The following is a 24,791-nucleotide window of genomic DNA, read 5'->3' on the forward strand; positions in this document are numbered from 1 at the left end:
CATTAATATTTTAAAACGAAAGAAATATTTCGGTAATTTTAAAGAAATATAGAAAATTAACGAAGACTCTGAATTAAAATACTACAACAGATTTTTATAATATTTTTATTAAATTAAAAAAAACGTACTTTTGTAATTCGAGGGAGTTATTTCGGCAAAATCCAATTAGTGTAACGATAACATAGCATTCACACTTTCATTGATGGTATAGAATTAATAGAAACAATATATAAAAGCAAAACCATCAAGTAGTGGTGTTGGCCGACTGTTGAGCCCTTTACAACAAAATAAAAAATATTATCAAAGATACAAAGCATGCACAAGAATAGTTATTCTAGGCAAACATTTTCAAATAGCATAAGAACTTGAAGCATGAAAAGTCAATCCCAGCAAAAACCAGAAGTATAAATCCACAGATGAGAAAGAAAAAGGGTAGAAATGTATCCATGGTCACCTATTATTATGCCACTATAGTTATAAACAGTCTCACTCTCAGCACAGCCATTGCATATGAAAGCTTTGTCACTTATTAGTAGGTGTTATCCGCAGAAGGTGGTGAAGATTAAGTCTGCTGATCTTTGCAGCAAGTATATAATCATTCTCTGTCAGTCCACCTATACAACAAGTAAGCATGCCAATTCGCACGTTAAAGCTACAAATCAACTTATCCTTTAGAACAATAAAAATGGCAACGAAAGGACCTTAAAAAGAAGGCGATAGATGGATTGAATTTTACCTACTGCGTGTGTCCATATGTCAATCTCTACATTGTTCCACCCAATAAGATGGAGATTTGGGTGATGACCTGCAAAATATGAGTTTTAATGCAGAAAATTCAAGAATCATCAACTACAGCCTAATTTAGGCTGCCGTACGACCAAGCCTAAATTAGGAGCACCATACCAACACCAATAAAAACTACAGCCTAACTTAGGCTGCAGTACGACCAAGCTTAAATTACGCTGCCGTACCAACATCAATCAATAACTTTTTGCTAACGAGTGAAGAAACTTGGGCAAAGAGTTAATTCAGATGAAAAATCATTTCTCTTTTTATATATATTTGCAAATGAATACTCTCACTCTATGGTCTCTGAAATAAAAAAGTAAAGAAAATTGGGAGAAGGTCAAAGAAGAGTGTGTCTCCAATTCAATCATTTATTCAAAAATTTATAATTTCCGAGCAAGTCAGGCGTATCCTAAGGATAGTTTCCAAGTTGTCATATCAATTCTGAATCTATATTCTAGTCATAAAATAAGCTCGCCAAATATAAATTGAGAAGCAAAAAAGCCTACAGCAGGAATTTTTTGTGTCTAGTTATAGTGTTATACCACCGTAATTGATATTCATGTTACTTCTTGGCGTCTTAACTCACTCACTCTTGGTAGATGGTCTATGCATCTGGACATGTCATTGAGTACATGTGATCGGCCACAATTGCTTGAAACATTAAGGTGTGAAATTCATAAATTTATCGATATATTATTCTCACTGCATAATCATTTCGAGTTTTATTTCTCCAAAAATAAATGTACCAAGAGCACATTGAGAAGATCACCAAAAAGATTGGTACGATGCTCCAAAATACTAAGAAACCTATTACAAATACAAAACCATATAGTGACAGATTTTCCACCAGCCAATGAACAAAACACATACTTGCATGTGGATGCAAAAGAGCAAAGTGTCTTATGCCCACAAAATTTCAAGGACGAATAGGGATAGACATAAATTAACCCAGGCGATTAGGACCAGACAAATTAAGCTGGCATGTTACCTTCTGCTTCTGCAACATCAGCTACAAGCCGAAGAAACTCCATTCCTTTCACAAAAGTCTTAACCTTCCATGACTGATGCAGCTTCAATGTATCACCTTCATGAACCAAATTCCATCCTGGAACCTGAAAGTAAGATAACAAAAAATGAACTCCAATCCATAAACAGCAAGCAGACATTTATCACAAGCATGTATTCATTACCTGTAGAATCAAGACATTGGCTGCTTCCTCTGTCATAGGCCTTAGCTCTTTCAAACTGCATGGCACACACTTTTTCATTGACAAATCTGACAAAGGTAACAGTCAAAATAAAGAGACACGGTTAATTTGCACAAAGATAACAATTATTAGCGATCGAAACCACAATTTTCATAAATATCAAATTATCAATGAAGGAAACAATTAACATATGAACAACAACCTTAAAAAAATAAGACATGTCTCTGTTACTCTCCAAAAATCAAGGGTGAGATAGTTCTGAAAGGCTCCGGGAACACTGGAACACATTTTCACTCTAGCAACGACGTAATCAGAAAATTTTAAATGAAAAAAGAGCAGCTAACATTTTCATAGACTATTTTGAAAAAAAGTAAAGATGAAAATGGATCGTCGAACACTGGGCCAATGATCAACAAGAGTACCTACTAATAGCATCCCTATGATGAAACTAAGACGAGGGTCTAGTAACAATATAACAATTTTTATAAGAAATCTAAACGCACCTTGACCAGTACAAAAGGCCCTAACTCCATTTAGACTTCCTACATTTGATGAGAGTACATCATGCCCTCGAACTATATCAGCTACAAGTATACTCGAGCTGTATGCAATTACAAAATTACTGCTTCAACCCAAGACAATGCAATGCAGAAGGAAAGAAACTTGGAGGCGATAGAAATTTCAATTGAGCTACTGCTCACGAGAATATAAATCAGAAACAAACTACTCATAAGGGTTAGGTTAGTCAGGAGTAAAGGAACTCCAGCATCCGGTCATGGTTGTTAAATACTTTTTTTAAATAAAAAAAAAAACCACTAGTAAAGAATTATCGGAAAATGATTGTTCAAGATTGCAACTAATTGTACATAATTTCAAGAAACTAGGACATCATGCCAAAATATTTCAAGAAACTCACAAATTGCCAAGTATTTTAATGAAGCTATCACTACATCTTAAAGAAAAGAAATCAGAAACAAACTACATAAAAAGGATGGCTTGTGATTCAACGATCGTTAAAATTTGAAGAAACTTGAGAGATGACGATCAAGAATACCGTCCATGGGCCCTGTAAAGCCTTTGCGGAATCGAAGCCGAAGAGACCTGAGCGCACAGTCAAAGAAAACTCAGTAATCTCGGAGTTAAAACACGAAAACGTTAAGGTGCATTTGCTAAAGAAGAGAAATTTCTAGTACGTGGACGCTGGAGAGAGAGGTGAGGCGACATTGAAGCGTTCGAATCATCGATTTTGGCGTTCTGTTTTTCGTGCTGATTATGTTGTGTAAATATTCTCATGTCAAGAGTCGTGCGGCTTCTAAATCGCACTTAAAAAAGGTTTAACGTTATCTACACATTTATTAGTCAAACAATAAAACAAATTTACATGGGGCTAGTTGGGTAACAATGGTGGTATAGAGAGCTACTAGATGTAAGTACTGTGTATCGTATTATCGTAAATTTTATATGATTATCGATAATTCAGGAATTTGATATGTGATTATACATTTGATGTATATTATGACAATGAAATTGAGAAAATGAATATTGAAAATGAAATGATGTGGTAAGAGCTCGATTGGAGAGGCCGAACGCCAATATAATACCAAAACCAACATTTGGTACAGTACATGTGGCGCCCGGGCGGTAGAAAATGACCGCCCGAGCGCCAGTGTGGAATAAGGGGTGTTCTCGGACAGAACATGCCGCGCCCGAGCGGTAATTTTTGACCGCCCGAGCGCGGTGCATTTGAAACTCGGGGGCAAAACCTCTCGCGCTCGGGCGCGAGAATTCTACCGCCCGAGCGCCGAAGCGGTGGAGGATAAGATTAAGTTCTTTTCTTCCTTTTTGTCATTTCTTATTCGGTAATCGCGAGAGAATTGAGAGGATTTCGATTTCTTCCGTCCAAATCGACTTCAAAACGCTGTCTAAACGCGAAACAAATTATATATTTGTGATCGTCGCGTCGAGGGCTTCTGACTGAGGTAATTTTCTTCTAGTTCCAGTAGCTTTAAATATTAAAGTGCTGGAATAGCATGTATTTGAAGTTGAATTTCTGATATGTAGTAGAATAACCGACAAGAAACTTATATTCGAAGTCGGAATTGAATTATGATATGATTTTGATTTGATATGAATTTTCGAAGTTTCAAATGATATTTGAAACTCATATTAATGATTTTGGAGTATGTTATTGATTGGAATGAGTATGTTACTGATGTAGATAAAGTGTAATATCAATATCTTCAGGCTACATCAACTGGAAACGAAGAATTGAGGTATGTTGCGACCGGGTAACATACGACATGTATCTGTATTATATGATATATGTCGGATTGATTTGATTGATTGGAATGAGAATACATGAGGATATATGGATTATGTTCTAGCTTCTATTTGTGTCGCCAAGGTACATGAGGATATATGTACTTCTGGCTGGACCTTTCACTCGAATTGGAATTCTGTCACTGTTTCAGCATTGCAAATTGAGCCGAATTTGATATCGAAGATACGAAAGGCCCAACGAAGCGATGCTCAGATCCAAAAGTCGAAAGAACTGGTATCGACAGGACATCAATCTGGATTCCAGATTTCTTCTGATGGTTTTTTACGACTTAATGGTCGGCTAGTAGTCCCTGATGATTCTGATTTGAAATCTGCCCTTCTTCGAGAAGCACATTGTAGCAAATACAGTATTCACCTTGGAGGTCGAAAGATGTATTTGACATTGAGACCTCAATTCTGGTGGAAACGTATGAAGAAGAACATTGCTGAGTTTATCTCTAAATGTCTTGTCTGCCAGCAAGTAAAAGCCGAGAGAATGAAACCGGGAGGATTACTCCATAGTCTTGAAATCCCGAAACGGAATTGGGAACATATCGCTATGGATTTTGTGACTCATTTACCCCGTTCGCCCAAGGGCTGTGATGCTATTTGGGTGATTATTGATCGGCTTTCCAAATCTGCGCATTTTATTTCGTATGAACGGACTTATCCTTACAAGAGAATGACCTGTTTATACATCGAGAATGTAGTGAGACTGCACGGTGTGCCAGTCTCAATTGTATCTGATCGTGATCCCAGATTTGCTTCTAAATTCTGGGGTAGTTTCCAGGAAGCGATGGGTACGCGTTTGGCTATGAGTACTGCTTATCATCCTCAAACTGATGGTCAAACTGAGCGTACGATTCAAATTAGAGGATATGTTGCGTGCAATTGTGATGGACTTCAGAATGGGATGGCAAGATGCCTTACCATTGGTTGAATTTTCTTATAATAGTAGCTTTCAGACGAGTATCGGTATGGCACCGTTTGAAGCTCTATATGGGAGACGATGTAGATCACCGTTGTTCTGGGATGAGATTGGTGAGAGACAATTGACTGGACCTGAAATAATACAGGAAATGAATGATAAGGTTCGGTTGATTCGGCAGCGGATGAAAGCTGCTCAGGATCGTCAAACGAGTTATGCGAACAAACGGAGACGACCCTTGGAATTCCAGAAATGTGACAGAGTATTTCTGAAAATATCTCCCTTTAGAGGCACTGTTCGATTTGGCATGCGAGGGAAATTATCTCCTCGTTATGTTGGTCCATACGAGATTATGGATCGAGTTGGTGATCTTGCGTATCGATTGGCATTGCCACCAGCTCTATCTGCCATTCATGATGTGTTTCATGTTTCTATGCTGAGGAAATATGAACCGGATCCATCACATGTACTTGCACCTGATGAGGTTGAACTTGATCCTTCTCTTTCCTATGTTGAACAACCTGTTCGCATTATGGATCGAAAGGAAAATATATTGCGAAATAAATCGATTCCTCTAGTTCGAGTGCAATGGACACGACATGGTGTTGAAGAGTCGACGTGGGAATTGGAAAGCAAAATGCGAGAATAATATCCGCATTTATTTGATGCTAGTCCATCTGTTCCATTGTATTCGATGTATTCTGATCCTTTTACTGATTTTAGTTTTGATATGTACTATAACTGGTGACATATGTATGTTTGCCAATGTTATGTATATAGAGATGTTTGAGATTTCGAGGACGAAATCTTTTAAGAGGGGGAGAAATATAAGGACCGTATATCGTATTATCGTAAATCTTATATGATTATCGATAATTCAGGAATTTGATATGCGATTATACATTTGATGTATATTATGACAATGAAATTGAGAAAATGAATATTGAAAATGAATTGATGTGGTAAGAGCTCGATTGGAGAGGCCGGACGCCAATATAATACCAAAACCAACATTTGGTACAGTACATGTGGCGCCCGGGCGGTAGAAAATGACCGCCCGAGCGCCAGTGTAGAATAAGGGGTGTTCTCGGACAGAACATGCCCCGCCCGAGCGGTAATTTTTGACCGCCCGAGCGCGGTCCATTTGAAACTCGGAGGCAGAACCTCTCGCGCTCGGGCGCGAGAATTCTACCGCCCGAGCGCCGAAGCGGTGGAGGATAAGATTAAGTTCTTTTCTTCCTTTTTGTCATTTCTTATTCGGTAATCGCGAGAGAATTGAGAGGATTTCGATTTCTTCCGTCCAAATCGACTTCAAAACGCTGTCTAAACGCGAAACAAATTATATATTTGTGATCGTCGCGTCGAGGGCTTCTGACTGAGGTAATTTTCTTCTAGTTCCAGCAGCTTTAAATATTAAAGTGCTGGAATATCATGTATTTGAAGTTGAATTTCTGATATGTAGTAGAATAACCGACAAGAAACTTATATTCGAAGTCGGAATTGAATTATGATATGATTTTGATTTGATATGAATTTTCGAAGTTTCAAATGATATTTGAAACTCATATTAATGATTTTGGAGTATGTTATTGATTGAAATGAGTATCTTACTGATGTAGATAAAGTGTAATATCAATATCTTCAGGCTACATCAACTGGAAACGAAGAATTGAGGTATGTTGTGACCGGGTAACATACGATATGTATCTGTATTATATGATATATGTCGGATTGATTTGATTGATTGGAATGAGAATACATGTCTATATGCCTTATTTGTTGATTGATGTGGCATACATGACATTTGAGATTGAGATATCGATGTATAAAATAAATGTTTTGTTAACACACATCGTTTGATGCATACATCGATACATGATATGCACGTTGAGCTATGATCCTTGGATACCCTGATATGATTGGATTGGATTCCGGGGTTTGTGAACACAATCGCTATGCCGGTATTATATGACCCGTAAAGCATAGACAATTGTGGCCCCGTATGATTGGATATGAGATTTGGGATTTGATGGCGCTTTGCCGACGCTATCATACGAGTATCCCATATTGGCCGGTGTGCCAGCTCGAGCATTGATTTGATAGCGATTCGATTGATTCTGACATGTGATCAGTGGATGGGCATTTGACCTGATACCTCCACGACATACATGCATTGCATACCATATATCATCGTTTAGATATCTGTGGTATATATGATTGGTTGTTCCATACGGAGCTTTGCTCACCCCCAAGGGGGGCTGTTGTTGTCTTTGTGTGTGGACAATGTCAGGTACTCCAGGATATCAGGAGACTGGAGAGGGTACTTCTGGAGGGAGCCACAGCTTGGGCTGAGGTTTTATGTTTTTGTCTTGTTCCCAGTATATATGTATATGTATCTATATACCGGGGCATGTCCCGAGAATATGAGTTGTTTGTATATAATTGATTTTGATTTCGTGTGGGCATGTTTATGACGTGAGATGAAATACTATTTTTAGTATTCAAATAAAATGATTTGGGCTCATTGTAAAGAAAATTTAAACTCGTTTTCTGCTGTAATTAGTTAACCCTAATCAGATTGCATTGTAATAACGATTAGGAGCTAAGGGCCCCTACACTAGTATGGTATCAGAGCATAGCTGGGAATGCTCTATTGAGTCTTGTGTACACGTGAATAGGCACAAATGAATTGTGCGTATGTGTTTGATTTATTTGTATTACTTGCTCTTATTTGATTTGATTTGAGTAAGTATCTGATGAGATTGATGATATGAGATGATGAGATTATGAAATTGTGATATTCATCTTTTGATTTGTAGATGGATCCCACAAATGAAACTGCGAGTAGCAGTACTGAGAGGATTGTTGGGCAATTTGAAGGATTGTCCATGGATGTAGTGATGACTCGATTTCAGGATCTAAAACCACCGAGGTTCTTTGGCACTGAGAGTGCTGAAAGAGATGAGGCCTGGCTGAAGGATATCGAGCACCTGTTTAATATTGTTGAGTATTCCAAGGCTCGGAGACTGAAACTTGCTTTGTATCAGCTGAAAGACCGAGCTAAATCTTGGTGGGAAGCCGCTGAGATTGGATTGAAAGTGGCCGGGATTGAAGTCACTTGGAGAATGAATTCAATAATCTGCAGCAGGAAACGATGTCTGTTGCAGAGTATGCTTCGAAGTTTTCTACTTTACTGAAGTATGCACCTCACGTAGCTGGGAATGCGAGGGCAAAATATAACAGGTTTGTAAATGGTTTACATCCTGCTTTATATACTTATGTTGTTTCTCGATTGCCTACCAGCTACGCAGAGGCAGTTGAACGAGCTAAGGCAGCCGAGGCTGGACTTAGGAGAGGAGGTCCACAGTATACTCCTCCACTTCCGGTGTTAGCTCAGCAGCCTACTTTGCGGCCGAGAGGTAAGAAGTTCAAGAAGACTGGTTCTGTTTCTTCGTCTTCTTCGAGCTCTAGTGGATCACAGCGAGGGAGTCCTGTGATTGCTCCCTATTGTAGCCATTGTGGAGGCAAACATACTATCGAGCAGTGTCGAGGTATGTTTGATACTTGTTATCAATGTGGGCAGGAAGGCCATTTCTCTCGAGTTTGTCCAAACAGGGGTACGACTTCTGCTCAACCCCAGCCAGGATTTAGAGGTGGCCCTGGTATGACGAGACTTGCCGTTCCTGTTCCATCTTTTCAGCAGTCGAGTGCCCCACGATATCGAGGACCGGGTGGTCAGAGTGCCCAAGTTCCTCCTCAAGTGAGAGTGTATGCCATGATTGAGGATCAGGCGAGAGAAGCTCCTGGAGGCGTGATTGCAGGTATTTTCACGCTTTGCGATTATCCTGCACGTGTTTTATTTGATACAGGAGCATCTCATTCATTCATATCTCATGCATTTGTTGCATCTCACGATATTGAGTGTACCCCGTTGTATGACACTTTGTCGATAGCCACGCCAGCATGGAAGATTATTTTGTCTGAAAAAGTTGTGCATAATTGTGTATTGATATATGAGGATAATGTGGTATTTCTGAATTTGATTGTCCTCCCAATGCACGACTTTGATTGTATTGTTGGCATGGATATCTTGATGACGAATCGAGCTACTGTTGATTGTTGTCATGGAGTTGTTCGATTTCGACCGATTGATGGACCCAAGTGGAATTTTTATGGCAAGGGTTCTCAAGCCAAAATTCCATTGGTATCTTCCTTGGAAATGTCCCGATTGTTGACTAGCGGAGATGAAGGTTATCTTATCTACGCTATTGATATTTCGAAGAAGGAGTCTCCTTTATCTGAGATTCTTGTTGCGAAAGAATTCCCGGATGTATTTTCCGATGAAATTCCTGATTTTCCTCCTCATCGAGAAGTCGAGTTTAGTATTGATCTTGTGCCGGGGACTGCGCCTATTTCGAAAGCTCCCTATCGCATGGCACCTCTGGAATTGAAAGAATTGAAGGAACAATTACAGGATCTTCTCGATAAGGGATATATTCGACCGAGTGTATCATCTTGGGGAGCTACAGTTTTATTTGTTCGAAAGAAAGATGGTACGATGCGAATGTGTATTGATTATAGGCAATTGAATCGGGCTACTGTGAAAAACAAGTACCCACTTCCTCGTATTGATGATTTGTTTGATCAGCTTCAAGGTACTTCTGTATACTCGAATATTGATCTTCGTTCTGGGTATCATCAAGTACTAGTTCGAGACGAATATGTGTCCAAAACTGCTTTTCGTACGAGGTATGGCCACTATGAATTCTTGGTTATGCCTTTTGGTCTTACGAATGCTCCTGCTATTTTTTTGGACTTAATGAATCGTGTCTTCCGAGATTATCTGAACCGATTCGTTATTGTTTTTATTGATGATATTCTTGTCTATTCGAAATCGAAAAAGGAGCATGCTGAACATCTGAGACTGGTACTTCAAACTCTTCGTACTAGTCATTTGTATGCTAAATTGTCCAAATGTGAATTCTGGATGGACAAAGTGGTATTTCTGGGCCACGTCATTTCGAGACATGGCATATCTGTTGATCCTGCGAAGGTCGAAGCTGTATTGAATTGGCCAAGACCTACGAATGTTCCTGAGATCCGTAGCTTCATGGGTTTAGCGGGATATTATCGTCGCTTTATTGAGGGATTTTCGAAGATAGCTAAACCTATTACTCAACTGACACAGAAGAATCAGCGATTCATTTGGTCAGATGAATGTGAAGCTAGTTTTCTTGAATTGAAGACGAGATTAACCACAGCACCTGTGCTTACTATTCCTTCAGGTACCAGAGGATTTGTGGTGTGTACAGATGCGTCTGGTAAAGGTCTGGGCTGTGTTCTGATGCAACATGGCAAAGTGGTTGCTTATGCATCTCGTCAATTGAAATCTCATGAAACACGTTATCCTGTTCATGATCTCGAATTGGCTGCCATTGTGTTTGCATTGAAGATCTGGCGCCATTACTTGTACGGAGAAAAGTTTGTTATTTATTCGGACCATAAGAGTCTGAAATATCTCTTTTCTCAATCTGATTTGAATATGAGGCAACGCAGGTGGATGGATCTCTTGAAGGATTTTGATTGTGAGATTCAATATCACTCTGGATCGGTGAATGTTACTGCGGATGCCCTGAGCCGGAAAGTTTACGATTCTGTTCTAGCTTCTGTTTGTGTCGCCAAGGTACATGAGGATATATGTACTTCTGGCTGGACCTTTCACTCGAATTGGAATTATGTCACTGTTTCAGCATTGCAAATTGAGCCGAATTTGATATCGAAGATACGAAAGGCCCAACGAAGCGATGCTCAGATCCAAAAGTCGAAAGAACTGGTATCGACAGGACATCAATCTGGATTCCAGATTTCTTCTGATGGTTTTTTACGACTTAATGGTCGGCTAGTAGTCCCTGATGATTCTGATTTGAAATCTGCCCTTCTTCGAGAAGCACATTATAGCAAATACAGTATTCACCTTGGAGGTCGAAAGATGTATTTGACATTGAGACCTCAATTCTGGTGGAAACGTATGAAGAAGAACATTGCTGAGTTTATCTCTAAATGTCTTGTCTGCCAGCAAGTAAAAGCCGAGAGAATGAAACCGGGAGGATTACTCCATAGTCTTGAAATCCCGAAATGGAATAGGGAACATATTGCTATGGATTTTGTGACTCATTTACCTCGTTCGCCCAAGGGCTGTGATGCTATTTGGGTTATTATCGATCGGCTTTCGAAATCTGCACATTTTATTACGTATGAGCGGACTTATCCCTATGAGAGAATGACCCGTTTATACATCGAGAATGTAGTGAGACTGCACGGTGTGCCAGTCTCAATTGTATCTGATCGTGATCCCAGATTTGCTTCTAAATTCTGGGGTAGTTTCCAGGAAGCGATGGGTACGCGTTTGGCTATGAGTACTGCTTATCATCCTCAAACTGATGGTCAAACTGAGCGTACGATTCAAATTAGAGGATATGTTGAAATTGTGATGGACTTCAGAATGGGATGGCAAGATGCCTTACCATTGGTTGAATTTTCTTATAATAGTAGCTTTCAGACGAGTATCGGTATGGCACCGTTTGAAGCTCTATATGGGAGACGATGTAGATCACCGTTGTTCTGGGATGAGATTGGTGAGAGACAATTGACTGGACCTGAAATAATACAGGAAATGAATGATAAGGTTCGGTTGATTCGGCAGCGGATGAAAGCTGCTCAGGATCGTCAAACGAGTTATGCGAACAAACGGAGACGACCCTTGGAATTCCAGAAAAGTGACAGAGTATTTCTGAAAATATCTCCCTTTAGAGGCACTGTTCGATTTGGCATGCGAGGGAAATTATCTCCTCGTTATGTTGGTCCATACGAGATTCTGGATCGAGTTGGTGATCTTGCGTATCGATTGGCATTGCCACCAGCTCTATCTGCCATTCATGATGTGTTTCATGTTTCTATGCTGAGGAAATATGAACCGGATCCATCACATGTACTTGCACCTGATGAGGTTGAACTTGATCCTTCTCTTTCCTATGTTGAACAACCTGTTCGCATTATGGATCGAAAGGAAAAGATATTGCGAAATAAATCGATTCCTCTAGTTCGAGTGCAATGGACACGACATGGTGTTGAAGAGTCGACGTGGGAATTGGAAAGCAAAATGCGAGAATAATATCCGCATTTATTTGATGCTAGTCCATCTGTTCCATTGTATTCGATGTATTCTGATCCTTTTACTGATTTTAGTTTTGATATGTACTATAACTTGTGACACATGTATGTTTGCCAATGTTATGTATATAGAGATGTTTGAGATTTCGAGGACGAAATCTTTTAAGAGGGGGAGAAATATAAGGACCGTGTATCGTATTATCGTAAATCTTATATGATTATCGATAATTCAGGAATTTGATATGCGATTATACATTTGATGTATATTATGACAATGAAATTGAGAAAATGAATATTGAAAATGAATTGATGTGGTAAGAGCTCGATTGGAGAGGCCGGACGCCAATATAATACCAAAACCAACATTTGGTACAGTACATGTGGCGCCCGGGCGGTAGAAAATGACCGCCCGAGCGCCAGTGTAGAATAAGGGGTGTTCTGGGACAGAACATGCCCCGCCCGAGCGGTAATTTTTGACCGCCCGAGCGCGGTCCATTTGAAACTCGGGGGCAGAACCTCTCGCGCTCGGGCGCGAGAATTCTACCGCCCGAGCGCCGAAGCGGTGGAGGATAAGATTAAGTTCTTTTCTTCCTTTTTGTCATTTTTTATTCGGTAATCGCGAGAGAATTGAGAGGATTTCGATTTCTTCCGTCCAAATCGACTTCAAAACGCTGTCTAAACGCGAAACAAATTATATATTTGTGATCGTCGCGTCGAGGGCTTCTGACTGAGGTAATTTTCTTCTAGTTCCAGCAGCTTTAAATATTAAAGTGCTGGAATATCATGTATTTGAAGTTGAATTTCTGATATGTAGTAGAATAACCGACAAGAAACTTATATTCGAAGTCGGAATTGAATTATGATATGATTTTGATTTGATATGAATTTTCGAAGTTTCAAATGATATTTGAAACTCATATTAATGATTTTGGAGTATGTTATTGATTGGAATGAGTATGTTACTGATGTAGATAAAGTGTAATATCAATATCTTCAGGCTACATCAACTGGAAACGAAGAATTGAGGTATGTTGTGACCGGGTAACATACGACATGTATCTGTATTATATGATATATGTTGGATTGATTTGATTGATTGGAATGAGAATACATGTCTATATGCCTTATTTGTTGATTGATGTGGCATACATGACATTTGAGATTGAGATATCGATGTATAAAATAAATGTTTTGTTAACACACATCGTTTGATGCATACATCGATACATGACATGCACGTTGAGCTATGATCCTTGGATACCCTGATATGATTGGATTGGATTCCGGGGTTTGTGAACACAATCGCTATGCCGGTATTATATGACCCGTAAAGCATAGACAATTGTGGCCCCATATGATTGGATATGAGATTTGGGATTTGATGGCGCTTTGCCGACGCTATCATACGAGTATCCCATATTGGCCGGTGTGCTAGCTCGAGCATTGATTTGATAGCGATTCGATTGATTCTGACATGTGCTCAGTGGATGGGCATTTGACCTGATACCTCCACGACATACATGCATTGCATACCATATATCATCGTTTAGATATCTGTGGTATATATGATTGGTTGTTCCATACGGAGCTTTGCTCACCCCCAAGGGGGGCTGTTGTTGTCTTTGTGTGTGGACAATGGCAGGTACTCCAGGATATCAGGAGACTGGAGAGGGTACTTCTGGAGGGAGCCACAGCTTGGGCTGAGGTTTTATGTTTTTGTCTTGTTCCCAGTATATATGTATATGTATCTATATACAGGGGCATGTCCCGAGAATATGAGTTGTTTGTATATAATTGATTTTGATTTCGTGTGGGCATGTTTATGACGTGAGATGAAATACTATTTTTAGTATTCAAATAAAATGATTTGGGCTCATTGTAAAGAAAATTTAAACTCGTTTTCCGCTGTAATTAGTTAACCCTAATCAGATTGCATTGTAATAACGATTAAGAGTTAAGGGCCCCACACTAGATTCTTATAAATTTATTACGAACTAATCTATTACTAAAATGTTTGATAATATCTTGAATTTTTTTTTATTTCGTGGAAGTACTTTTTCATTAATGAATTGCAATCAAACATAGACATTTACCATAATAGAAGATGTTTATGTTCATGTAACTGCACTAGTAACGAGGTGACTATTTGATTTTATGAAAATGATATCTATAAATTTTTTATAATATTAAATTTGTATATTATTTATTTACATTTTAGTTACACAAAATATAATTGATTTCATGGCTAAAAAAACACAGAAAAAATAAATAAGGGGAAGTCATGGATGCTGTAAATCTGTGCATTAATCTGATGTGAATTTTCTGAGTCACCTTAGCAACCGTTTATTGAATAATCCATATAGGTGTGGCCACACTTTATGGCAAAACCATGATGTTTTGTGGAGAACTTGAGCCGGTCCTTCTTTGAGAAATGGTATCAGTAGCATGCCTTTATTTCATATAACAGTTTCTTTGAAAGCCCTAAAAAAGAGTCACAAACGACCAAAATATATATATAAAAACAAAAAAACAAAAAAACAAATCAATTTGTGATGTATACTCTAAGGGGTTCACAATTTTGGAACATATTTTAAGAAAAATGACGAATACTTCCGGTCCAACTTCGATGGAAATTTTGAGCGGCTGAAAGAGATGTCAATATATGAAAATAAGTTTGACATATTCACTATTACTGAATGACATATTTCTTGGATCAAGGAAATAATCGATACTGCTCAAGCTCCCATTGTGATCATGGCATAATGACATGACAACAGCAGTTACAAGAAGTATATGTTAATTGCTATATGATTATCAATCATCCTTAGGTCGTGGATGTGGATGAAATATATTATTATGACGTCTATATCGACGTGTAAGAACATCGAGTGGATGTTGTTTGTTATTATGTGTCTTGAATGTTGTATCGGATACATTCATGCAGGATCGTGCCTATGTAGAGGTATGAGAGTCCATTGACTCAAGCCCATTTATTTTATGGGGCCTATAATTTTTTGAAAAAATTTATTATATATTAGTATATGTTTTTCCAACATAAATATATTATTTTAGGTTTTTCATAACAAAGTCATTGTCTTCCTTAACTTTATTTCACACATTCCAATATTCAATATTTCTTACAATTATATCATTAAAAATATGAATATTATAATAACTATCTTTGGTAGATTGGTATCTCCATATTTTTATTACAAAAATAACAATAATTATTTTTGCTAATTTCAATTTAATATTTCATGCATCTATTCTATTTTATTAATGTTGAAGACATGATAGTAACCACCTAGAAAGGACACCAACTTTTTCTTCCAACTTTACTTTTATATGATAATAATATTACACTTTTGTTTTTTGTTTTTAAATTTCAACACACTTTTATTTTTAATTTTTTATTTCAACAATTCAAATATCAATTTAGTCCCTCCATAATTTGTCAAATTTCACTTTCGTCCATCGATAATGATAAAAAAACTGTACACACACATCGCATATGCAGAGTAACTAGTATTTCTTAAGTCTTAACCCGCACAAAAGAAAAATATCGCTCTGCCTACTTAATGTTTAATTAGTGGACAAAATATTTTTGACTCTATTTTTTAACCCGCGCAATCATCATGCCCAAACACTACTAGTTCGTATGAAATATTTGACTACAGATAACCTATTGAAAAAAACGTTCGCTACCGCTTCTTGTCGCCAGCAAGCGGCACAACCGCGCCTAGAATCGAGATTTATTTGATGTTATTCGATTAATAGTGAATTTCCTAAAAAAATCTAAACCATGAAGTTTCTCGATTTTTCTAAATAATCACGAATCTTCCGCTATATTCTTTACTGTATCTGACTATTTTTGGCGGTTAGTTTTTCTTTTTTATTTTCTCGTACAAGATTGTTTTGCTTCATCGAGCACTAAAATTTTGTATCATAGCACTAGACCAGTAGTATTGCTATGGTATCCGACAATTCCATCTGTCGTCTACAATCTGTTCGGCGAAATTTATAAATCTGCTCTATAAGATGATTTTTTTAGTTATCATTTTGGATATGTTTGATCTTTTTATTCGTTTATTTTTTATATTAGTTTTAATATATTGATTTAATTCGAAAAAGTTGTTATGAAACTAAAAAATATGAACACACGATGAGAGGATTTTTTAAAAAAGTTAGACTCGGGCCCAAAAATTGCTAGGATCGGCCTTGCATTCATGCTTTAATTTTTTTGGCATAATATATTCAGCCTTGACTCTTTTGACAACAATTTATGTTGATTTTGTTGAGATATATTGAGTCATCAGACAGACGAGTGGGATAGGATTAGCCACATTCTCAGATGACACCTAGGGACGAGCGATTTAGCTAATCGCATTCCCGATGCTACGTGCATGGACGAGTGACGATTTGATGCTGCATTCCTGGCACGGGTGGCCATTGCTACTGTCGTTGATGCTATTTGTTTGGACTCCGTTTGATATCATTTATTCCATTTTTACATTCATGCATCACATAACATTGCATTTTACTTGATATTATTACATTCCATTTATTTACGTCGTAATTTTGCTGGTTTGTCGTACTGGGATCCGACCCATGTTTTCTTTTTATGTTGTGGTTATTTTTGATATCATAACATGTTATTCCAGGGGACTTCATGTGTTTGGTGGAGTATCAGCGAGTGGTACCCAGTAGTTGAGTCGATTTGTGTCAGAGTTCCCAAATATCTGTATATATTATACTAGTTTGATATTTTTTCCAGGGAGATGTCTAGTGTAGCTATATTGTGATGTTTTTATGTTATTTTGGATTATTTGTGATATACTGTTTCCAGTTCAGGCCAGTGCGGCTGTAGGATATTGGTTTGTTTGATTGTGAACTTGATGTTATTTTCAAGTGTATATCGTTGTTGTGTTTTCAGAAAGTTTTGGGATGTCCTATTTACAAAAATGTCATGACAAAATTTCTACATGCCCAAATGAATATTTTAAACTCGTTTTTGTTGTTTACATTAATTAATCATTATTTTTTGGTAATATTTAATTAATCATTATTTTTTGGTAATTAAATATTAATTAGAAGCACGAACCTCACAAAATTCTTGCATTTGGTTTGTGTTTCATTGATTTTGAGTCATGTGTGTCATCTAGTTAATAAGCGACAACGCACAACTTTAATATAAGTACAGGGAAGGGATAATTCTTTTCCTTTATTAATTTGTTGTCATTTGAAAAAAAAAAAAAAAAAATCATGCGTAAGTAAACTAGGTGGTGATGAAATTGATAATTGTTGAAAGATGAATATAAATTAATGACGTGCATACTCACATATTTTGGTCACTTCATTACTTTGAAACCCTTGTTGAAGCATGAAAATTTGTGTGAATGTTGAATATTAATAAACATCGTATGTTGAAACTAGTAAAATGTGTGAATAATAGTAAAATTCTCATGATGTAGTAAATCAATCAAGCAGTATTTGGTAACTCCTTGATATAATAATTAGGTGTAAAAATTCGAGATCAAGAATTCCAGTAGCGAAAGACAGGTGAAACCTTTGTAAACCATAGGATGTATAAATAGAATAAAATCTCTCTTGTTTGTTCTCTTCACCTTTTGCATGAATTAGTACCATGATACAGTGGAAAGACGGTCAGAAAAGAAAAAAAAAGAGCATACCAAAACCACCATGCTAGTTTACTATTTTCTCACGAACAAATTAAATATTTATATTTCAAATATACGACTCGTATTTCCTACTTCAAAAGAGTCTCATGTTTCGTGTCTATGTGAATTAAATTATTTTAGAGTTTATTTTATAATTTGTGACACCAATCTATTTACGCGGAACAAGAGATCGAAAACGACACTCCGAAGAGCCAAGTTGAAAATATGACAACCTTGGGTCTTTTACTTTCCCGTACCTGTTATACCTATTTGAGCACATCTTCTTGCTTGCAGTATCCAACAAACCAATGCCTCCTTCCTCAAGTCTTCTTATATTCCCCAACACAGACCTCTCTTTCACTCTCTTCAGTGCAAGAAAGCTATGATTCTTAGCACTTTATATATAAACTGAACATAGCAAATGGAGATAGCTTCTTCATTGAGACACGGGTCCTCATTCCCTTGTTTTGAGAAAAACCCAAATTTATCCAGGCATTACCCCAGGTGAACAAGGCAATAATGGATACCAGAGTGCTCTGTCGTGCAACATTCTTTCTGGTCTGCATGTTCCTAATCTCGGGTAAGTTTGCACTTTCTTGAGCTTTGTTCTGGTGGGCGCTGCTCCAAATATATCATGATACCTATTTTCTATAACCATATCACTATTCTAATCTTCGATAACCTTATCAAAAGAAAAGCAACTGTGTCATAATTAGTATATCTATATCATTTTACGTCTCAGACCTTCATTATTGTCTAAGAATTTTCGATGGATCCTTGCCTTTTGCATGGTTTAATCCCTCCGCGTACAGGTATTCTGATTACATATCCATACAGGCCGAGACAATAATTAAAAGAAATTAAACAAACTTTCAAAGATTGATTATTTTCTCAAAATCAAATAAAATACCCACGGTATTCAATTAAAGACAACTTTATTTTCCTTCCAACTGAAGATTACTTTTTCCACCTTCAGATACAAATATATCAGGAAAACCACCATCGAAAGCCATCAAAGAAAGTAAAAAACTTGACCATCAAGAAATTGACACGGTGTTTTCACCTTCCACGGTGAGTACCCAGAGAGAGACAGCTCCGGGGCACGCTCCCATTGTCAATCCTACAACACCAGGTACATCTCCTATCGTGAATCCAATCGGCCCATCTCCACCAACCAACTCAGGACCAATTACGACAACACCTACATCATCAAGTGGGGTTTGGTGCATCGCTAATCCCACTGCTTCGCTGTAATGCCCGAGATTTAATTACTGTAATCAGACGTTGATTAATTGACAGAATTGGGATTACAGGGGCTAAAGTAAGACGTGAAAGGAGAAGCCGGACGTTGGTGCATAACAAGCCAAGAAGTGGGCAGAACTATCGACCGCCCGAGCGCCGACCGAAGTTTAAGAAAAACAAGCCACGTATCATGGACATGCAATGGATATATATATGTAATTCCTTCAGAAATCTTCAGAGAAAAGAATCGAGAGAATTCTCCCTAGAATCACTACGCCTTTATATTCTTAGATTTGTTATTTGTGAACGACCCGTCTGTTAGATTTTCAATCCGACTTCAGTACTGAGTTTCTACCGACGAGAGCTTTAACTGGACGTAAGTTTTATTACGTTTTGTGATGATTTGAAATTATGATACTGCCAGAATCGGATATGATCCATATATGTTGCTCTTGCGATATCAGACATTGTATAATCGAAACCGGATCGAAGAACAGACTGTTTATGTAATTGTTATGAATTTTCAGAGTTGATTTGATTGTGATTAGACCGATTTGATATCAGAATTGTGTTGTTATCGATTATGAGATGTTGGGATTGATATCTGATTGATACTGTATTGCTGGGTAGATTGATATTATTCAGAATTGGATCAGATGAGTTGTGATTCGTATATACTGATATTGTATTGCCGGTATTGCGAGCTTGTACAGATTTGAGATTATGATCTGTTATTGTTGAGATTATGAGTTGTACTGATATTGATTATGAGTCGTGTTATTATATCTTTGATGTTGAGATTGACGGGATTATCGAGATTGTATTGTTATGACGTCGAAACATCAGTAGATTGACATTGAGCAGATTCAGTATTGATTGAGATTATATCGTTATATCGTTGACATTGATCAAATTATGTCGTGATTTGAGTATTGATCAGAACAGGTCTTGAATTGAGTTGTACATTGACACCGTATATTTGATATTGTCATTACCAGATTGAATATGCACAGAGTGGAATTCGAGATTTCGACTTCGTCAGACCGAGAAGAGAAATGTATAAATTAATGTTGATTCGGGATTGCACAACTCGCGTTTGATTTGACTTGAGTTTCCCAAAATCACATACTTTATCTTATTGCATTAATATTTGCAATTGATAAGTTTGATATGTCTAGGCTATGGATGTATAGTCTAGTATGTGTTGTGATGAGTCAGTGGCAGGACATGCCAGGGCGGATAGGCCTAGTCTTTGGCAGGATATGCCAAGACACCGAACGTTTGGTCATATTGATAGTGCATAGGAGTGGAGCAACTTCTATAGCGAGATTCAATATGGACAGGACCAAAGTCCGTAATAAGAACGTACCGCCACCACGATCGGGAGAGTAGGTGGGAGATTGTTGCATTCTTATTCAGATCGGGATCCCTAGATTAGGAATGAGTCGAGTCAGAGTCTCAGAGTCACAGAGCGTGATTTCCCGCTTGATATTGATTCATGTTTTCTGATTTTGATACATGTTCAGAGTGTGATTTACAGTTTGATATTGATTCATGTTTCTGACTGTGATACATGTTATAGATATCTGCTTCATATTTTTATATCTGTTTATATGAAATGCATGTATACATGGTTTATACTGGGAATATAATTCTCACCGGAGTTATCCGGCTGTTGTTTTGTTTGTATGTGTGCATGACAACAGGTGGAACAGCATCAGGGTCAAGACGAGGACGAGAGAGGACTAGTTTAGCGTGAAGATTCGGACCCAGAAATAGATCTGTTTCATTACCGGACATATAGTGAATGAACAGTGGTTGTTATGATTTACTTTGGTACAGAACTTGTACTTAGATCTGGATACTGATCTTGTAAATGAAATAAGATTTATTTCATATGTTTCCGCTTGTGTATTTTAAAAAAAAAAAAATTTAGACCCTGTTTATTTAATTGTTTTTAATTATTCCCAAAGAAGATTAAGAACTGAATTAGCGTCCGGGTCCCCACATTCGCAGACTGCTTTACAGGTAGCTTTAGACTATGCATGTGGCTATGGAGGAGCAGACTGTTCAGCGATTCAACCAGGTGCACTTTGCTATGATCCCAATACGCTGCGTGACCATGCTTCTTATGCTTTTAACGACTACTACCAGAAGAATCCAATTTCCACCAGCTGTGCTTTTGGAGGAACGGCACAGCTGTCTTACACCGACCCAAGTAAGATTTTGAACTCTATTAATTATATGCTAATAGTTAAAGATTCAGTCCTTGATAATAAGACTTAGCATATTCTCAAAAACTTAATATGTCGGAGAGAGAAGCGCAATTGCAATGTCAAATAATCAATTTGAGACAACTCCTCTCCTCAGAGTTGTGATATATTCTGCATGATGTCTATCCAAATTGTTGCAACTATTGAGTACAACATTTAAAGTTCCAATCATATATTGATCAGGTCACGGGAGCTGTCATTATGTGTTATCCACCAGCACCCCCACAACACCCACAACAACACCGGCAATTCCAACGCCGCCGCCGCCGCCCATGTAAAGTTACGGAGTTTAAAATATTAGACAGATTTTTTCCAGACTGAGATGAAAATTTCGGAAACTTCCATTGCAGCATAACTACGCCTATCAATCCTCACACGCCGGGAGTGGGAAATGGCTTTGGTTCAGAACCAACGGGCTATGATGATGGTACCGAACCAACAGGCACCCCAAATTCAGCAGAGACCATATCACACAGCCTACTGCTACCTGTCTCGTATTGACAGTTTCTGTTGCCAATTGTCTCTAGACAAGGATCAAATTTGGTTCTGACCTCCAAAGGAGATAGCAGTTAACTTGGCTGTTTCCAAGCTTCACAAAATTTTGAGGCAGAAAGATATGGCATGATATAATTTCGATGTCTTAACCATACAGCGATAATTGGAAGTTATTAGATCAAGTAGAGATCAAGGGAGAAATATAAAAAATAGAATATTCTAGTTAATTAATAATAGCTAAATTCTTAAGTCGAGGAGCACTTTTAGACAAGAATGCCTGGTTTATGGCAATTATAGTGAACAGATGTGTAAAATACTCAGCAATAATTAGTAATCAAATTATTATAATAATAGATTTCTCATCAGTATAACTGTGCCAAGTCCATGATACTGTGATTCACAATCTAACCTCCATCGAGTTTCAGCTTGAAAACTTTTTGCAAGTTCAGAGTATTCACCAAAAGATGATCGGATGGATGAAGCAACACATGTATTTCCCATTAAATGAAAGTTCTATAAAGTTGGACCTAAAATAGAGTATATTTTTTTAATCCTAAACACAGCACAAATGTTTCATTAAAAAAACAACATGTACAAAAGTCTGATCTTGAGCTGTTAAGAAACAATTTTAAAAATGTAGCTTCTCTAACTCAAAAGTTAGATCAAAAGCAAGCATGAAACAACAACAATACAGATGATAGCTAATGTGGCAAAGATTGAACCTTGATCAAAGGCTCTTGCCAAGCTGCCAGTTCTAGAGAAATGCTGGTATGCCAGATAGGCCGCTATTATCAATGTAAGAATGATACCTTCCTGTGTTCCCCTGCCATGAACATTGTTGTCAGACTCAATCAGCTCAAATGGCATAAAGATCAAAGGTTGATTAGTTATAATTTGTTTACTAACCTCAACCGACTCATAACTTGATTGGGGGCCAAGATCACCAAGAGTAATGCTATGAAAGGCAACTCCAGTTCTCCTGTAAATCAGTAAGAAACCATTTTCTTTCATGCAAGATTTATTCTATGGTCTGAATATTGTACAAGTAACTCCAGAGTAGCAGAGCATCCAATAAGCACCACCTTCACCAAACAGTCTTGTAATTTGATAACAGACCATAATTTGGGGCGGGGAGAGTGGGGGGGGGGGGGGGGGGGGGCGATTTGAAATAGATTATTTAAAAACGTGAAAATATCTATTACTCTCAAGAGCTTTAATTTAGAATAGTAGCAGTCAAATTTATTTGTTTGCTCAACAAGAAATTCAGTGACATCCCAATTAATGCTTGTTAACTATATCCAGGAAAGCGGAAAAGGCCTACCAGGAATGAAGAAGAAAAGGCGAACAAGAAGTGCCAAGAATGCAGTCCAAATGCCATATTCACCTCTGCAAACCAGTTTTGAATATACCACCAAAGAAAAGTAACTTACCAAGCAGTAAATTCATTATGATCTCGTTATGTCCATAATCAAAATAACCGTCTCTATTATCAAAACTAGAACCATTATTAAAAATGCTTACTTTATCCATGAGACGATGCTTGCAGGTGCTTGTAGGGCAAATAAAGGAGCAAGAAAGGGTCTATGAATACTTGTGCCCCTTACTAACATTAGAACCCTGGAAAAAGAAAGACGATAACTTTTTGTAGCAAAATCTCGAAATAGCACCTGAAAAATGGAACGCTTTACTGCACATTTACTTGAAGAATTTCAAATCAGATCCAGGAAGAATCTCGATTAAGATATAGTTGGAAAAATAAAAAAATAAACGAAAAATTGAAGCCCGTTTAAGCTGGAAACAACCACTCAATCGAATCATCAACCTATCAATCATGAGAGTAGTAATTTCCACAGCCATAACTCATCCATTTAACACCTTAGATTAACTCTCAACAGGTCCCTAATTTTTCAGTTCACGTTTAATGTATCCTCTGGGCATCAATAAAACAGATATCAGCTTCGAGGTAACAGTACTGCAATAAACAATCAAAATAGCAAACATACGCGGTGGAAATAGTGGAGACCCACTGCAGATTCCGAGGTGTTAACGGCCCCGCATGACAAACAGCACCGAACCCACATACTTTCTTATTCATCACAAACTCTCTGCATTACAAACATGTGTTACAATTAAACTTAAAATAAAATCAAGAATCAAGAAAGCCATCAGAAAAATCAACAGAATGAGCTTTGTTTCTCTAGGAACCCCTTGATTATAAGACTATTAAACAATCACCGGAGCGGGTTGTAACTGAGGGAGCTAAATTTGTGCCCCTGTACTTGAATAGAGTTACGACAAACAATTCTGGTTTGACACAAGGGGTATATTTTCTGGGAAAAAACTCGTTGCTTGTTGCACGGAGAGGGAGAGGGAGAGGGAGAGGAGGGAATACAGAGGGTGAGTGACAGCATTTTATCACGCCTTTGTAATAATCTCTGGTTCGCTTGTTTGTGGCCGGCGAATTTGAGAACACGAAGTAGTTTTCAGAATAAATATTTATTTATTTAATTATTTATGTATAAGGAAAATTTACAAACTCTATTTTTAGTTTTTTTGTTTTCTATTTTTTCATCTATTAAGTAATGAAATTTAAAATAAATCTATATCTATATCTATATAAATATATGAATGTGAATTGTGAATTTACATAAATGACTTTATCTTCATTTAATAATAATAATTAATAAAT

At 37.5% G+C, this 24,791-nt stretch overlaps 2 protein-coding genes and 1 pseudogene across 3 annotated transcripts; 1 reads left to right on the forward strand and 2 right to left on the reverse strand.

The window, feature by feature from the left end:
• Positions 1-213: 213 nt before the first annotated feature.
• On the reverse strand, positions 214-3,315 carry LOC142519267 (pterin-4-alpha-carbinolamine dehydratase 2, mitochondrial). 2 transcript variants are annotated; one of them, XM_075622230.1, is made up of 7 exons: positions 3,191-3,315; positions 3,052-3,098; positions 2,501-2,598; positions 1,980-2,065; positions 1,778-1,901; positions 737-805; positions 214-614 (listed from the first exon to the last, which is right to left on the reverse strand). In XM_075622230.1, the coding sequence occupies exons 1-7, from the start codon at positions 3,236-3,238 to the stop codon at positions 523-525; spliced, it is 564 nt and encodes a 187-aa protein (XP_075478345.1). In that variant the 5' UTR covers positions 3,239-3,315; the 3' UTR covers positions 214-522. The 2 variants fall into 2 exon arrangements, with proteins under 2 accessions (XP_075478345.1, XP_075478346.1); XM_075622231.1 differs by lacking the exon at positions 2,501-2,598 and having other exon boundaries at positions 3,191-3,269.
• A 17,826-nt stretch (positions 3,316-21,141) lies between these two features.
• LOC142518347 (glucan endo-1,3-beta-glucosidase 1-like) lies at positions 21,142-22,263 on the forward strand (annotated as a pseudogene).
• Positions 22,264-22,578: 315 nt separating this feature from the next.
• LOC142518844 (cold-regulated 413 inner membrane protein 1, chloroplastic-like) lies at positions 22,579-24,603 on the reverse strand. Its single transcript, XM_075621671.1, has 6 exons — positions 24,338-24,603; positions 24,106-24,207; positions 23,624-23,719; positions 23,424-23,488; positions 23,009-23,081; positions 22,579-22,925 (listed from the first exon to the last, which is right to left on the reverse strand). Exons 1-6 carry the CDS (start codon positions 24,511-24,513, stop codon positions 22,760-22,762), a joined length of 678 nt encoding a protein of 225 aa, XP_075477786.1. The 5' UTR covers positions 24,514-24,603; the 3' UTR covers positions 22,579-22,759.
• Positions 24,604-24,791: the final 188 nt, after the last annotated feature.

Source organism: Primulina tabacum, chromosome 11, assembly GCF_025594145.1.
Source record: "Primulina tabacum isolate GXHZ01 chromosome 11, ASM2559414v2, whole genome shotgun sequence".
Lineage (NCBI taxonomy): Eukaryota > Viridiplantae > Streptophyta > Magnoliopsida > Lamiales > Gesneriaceae > Primulina > Primulina tabacum.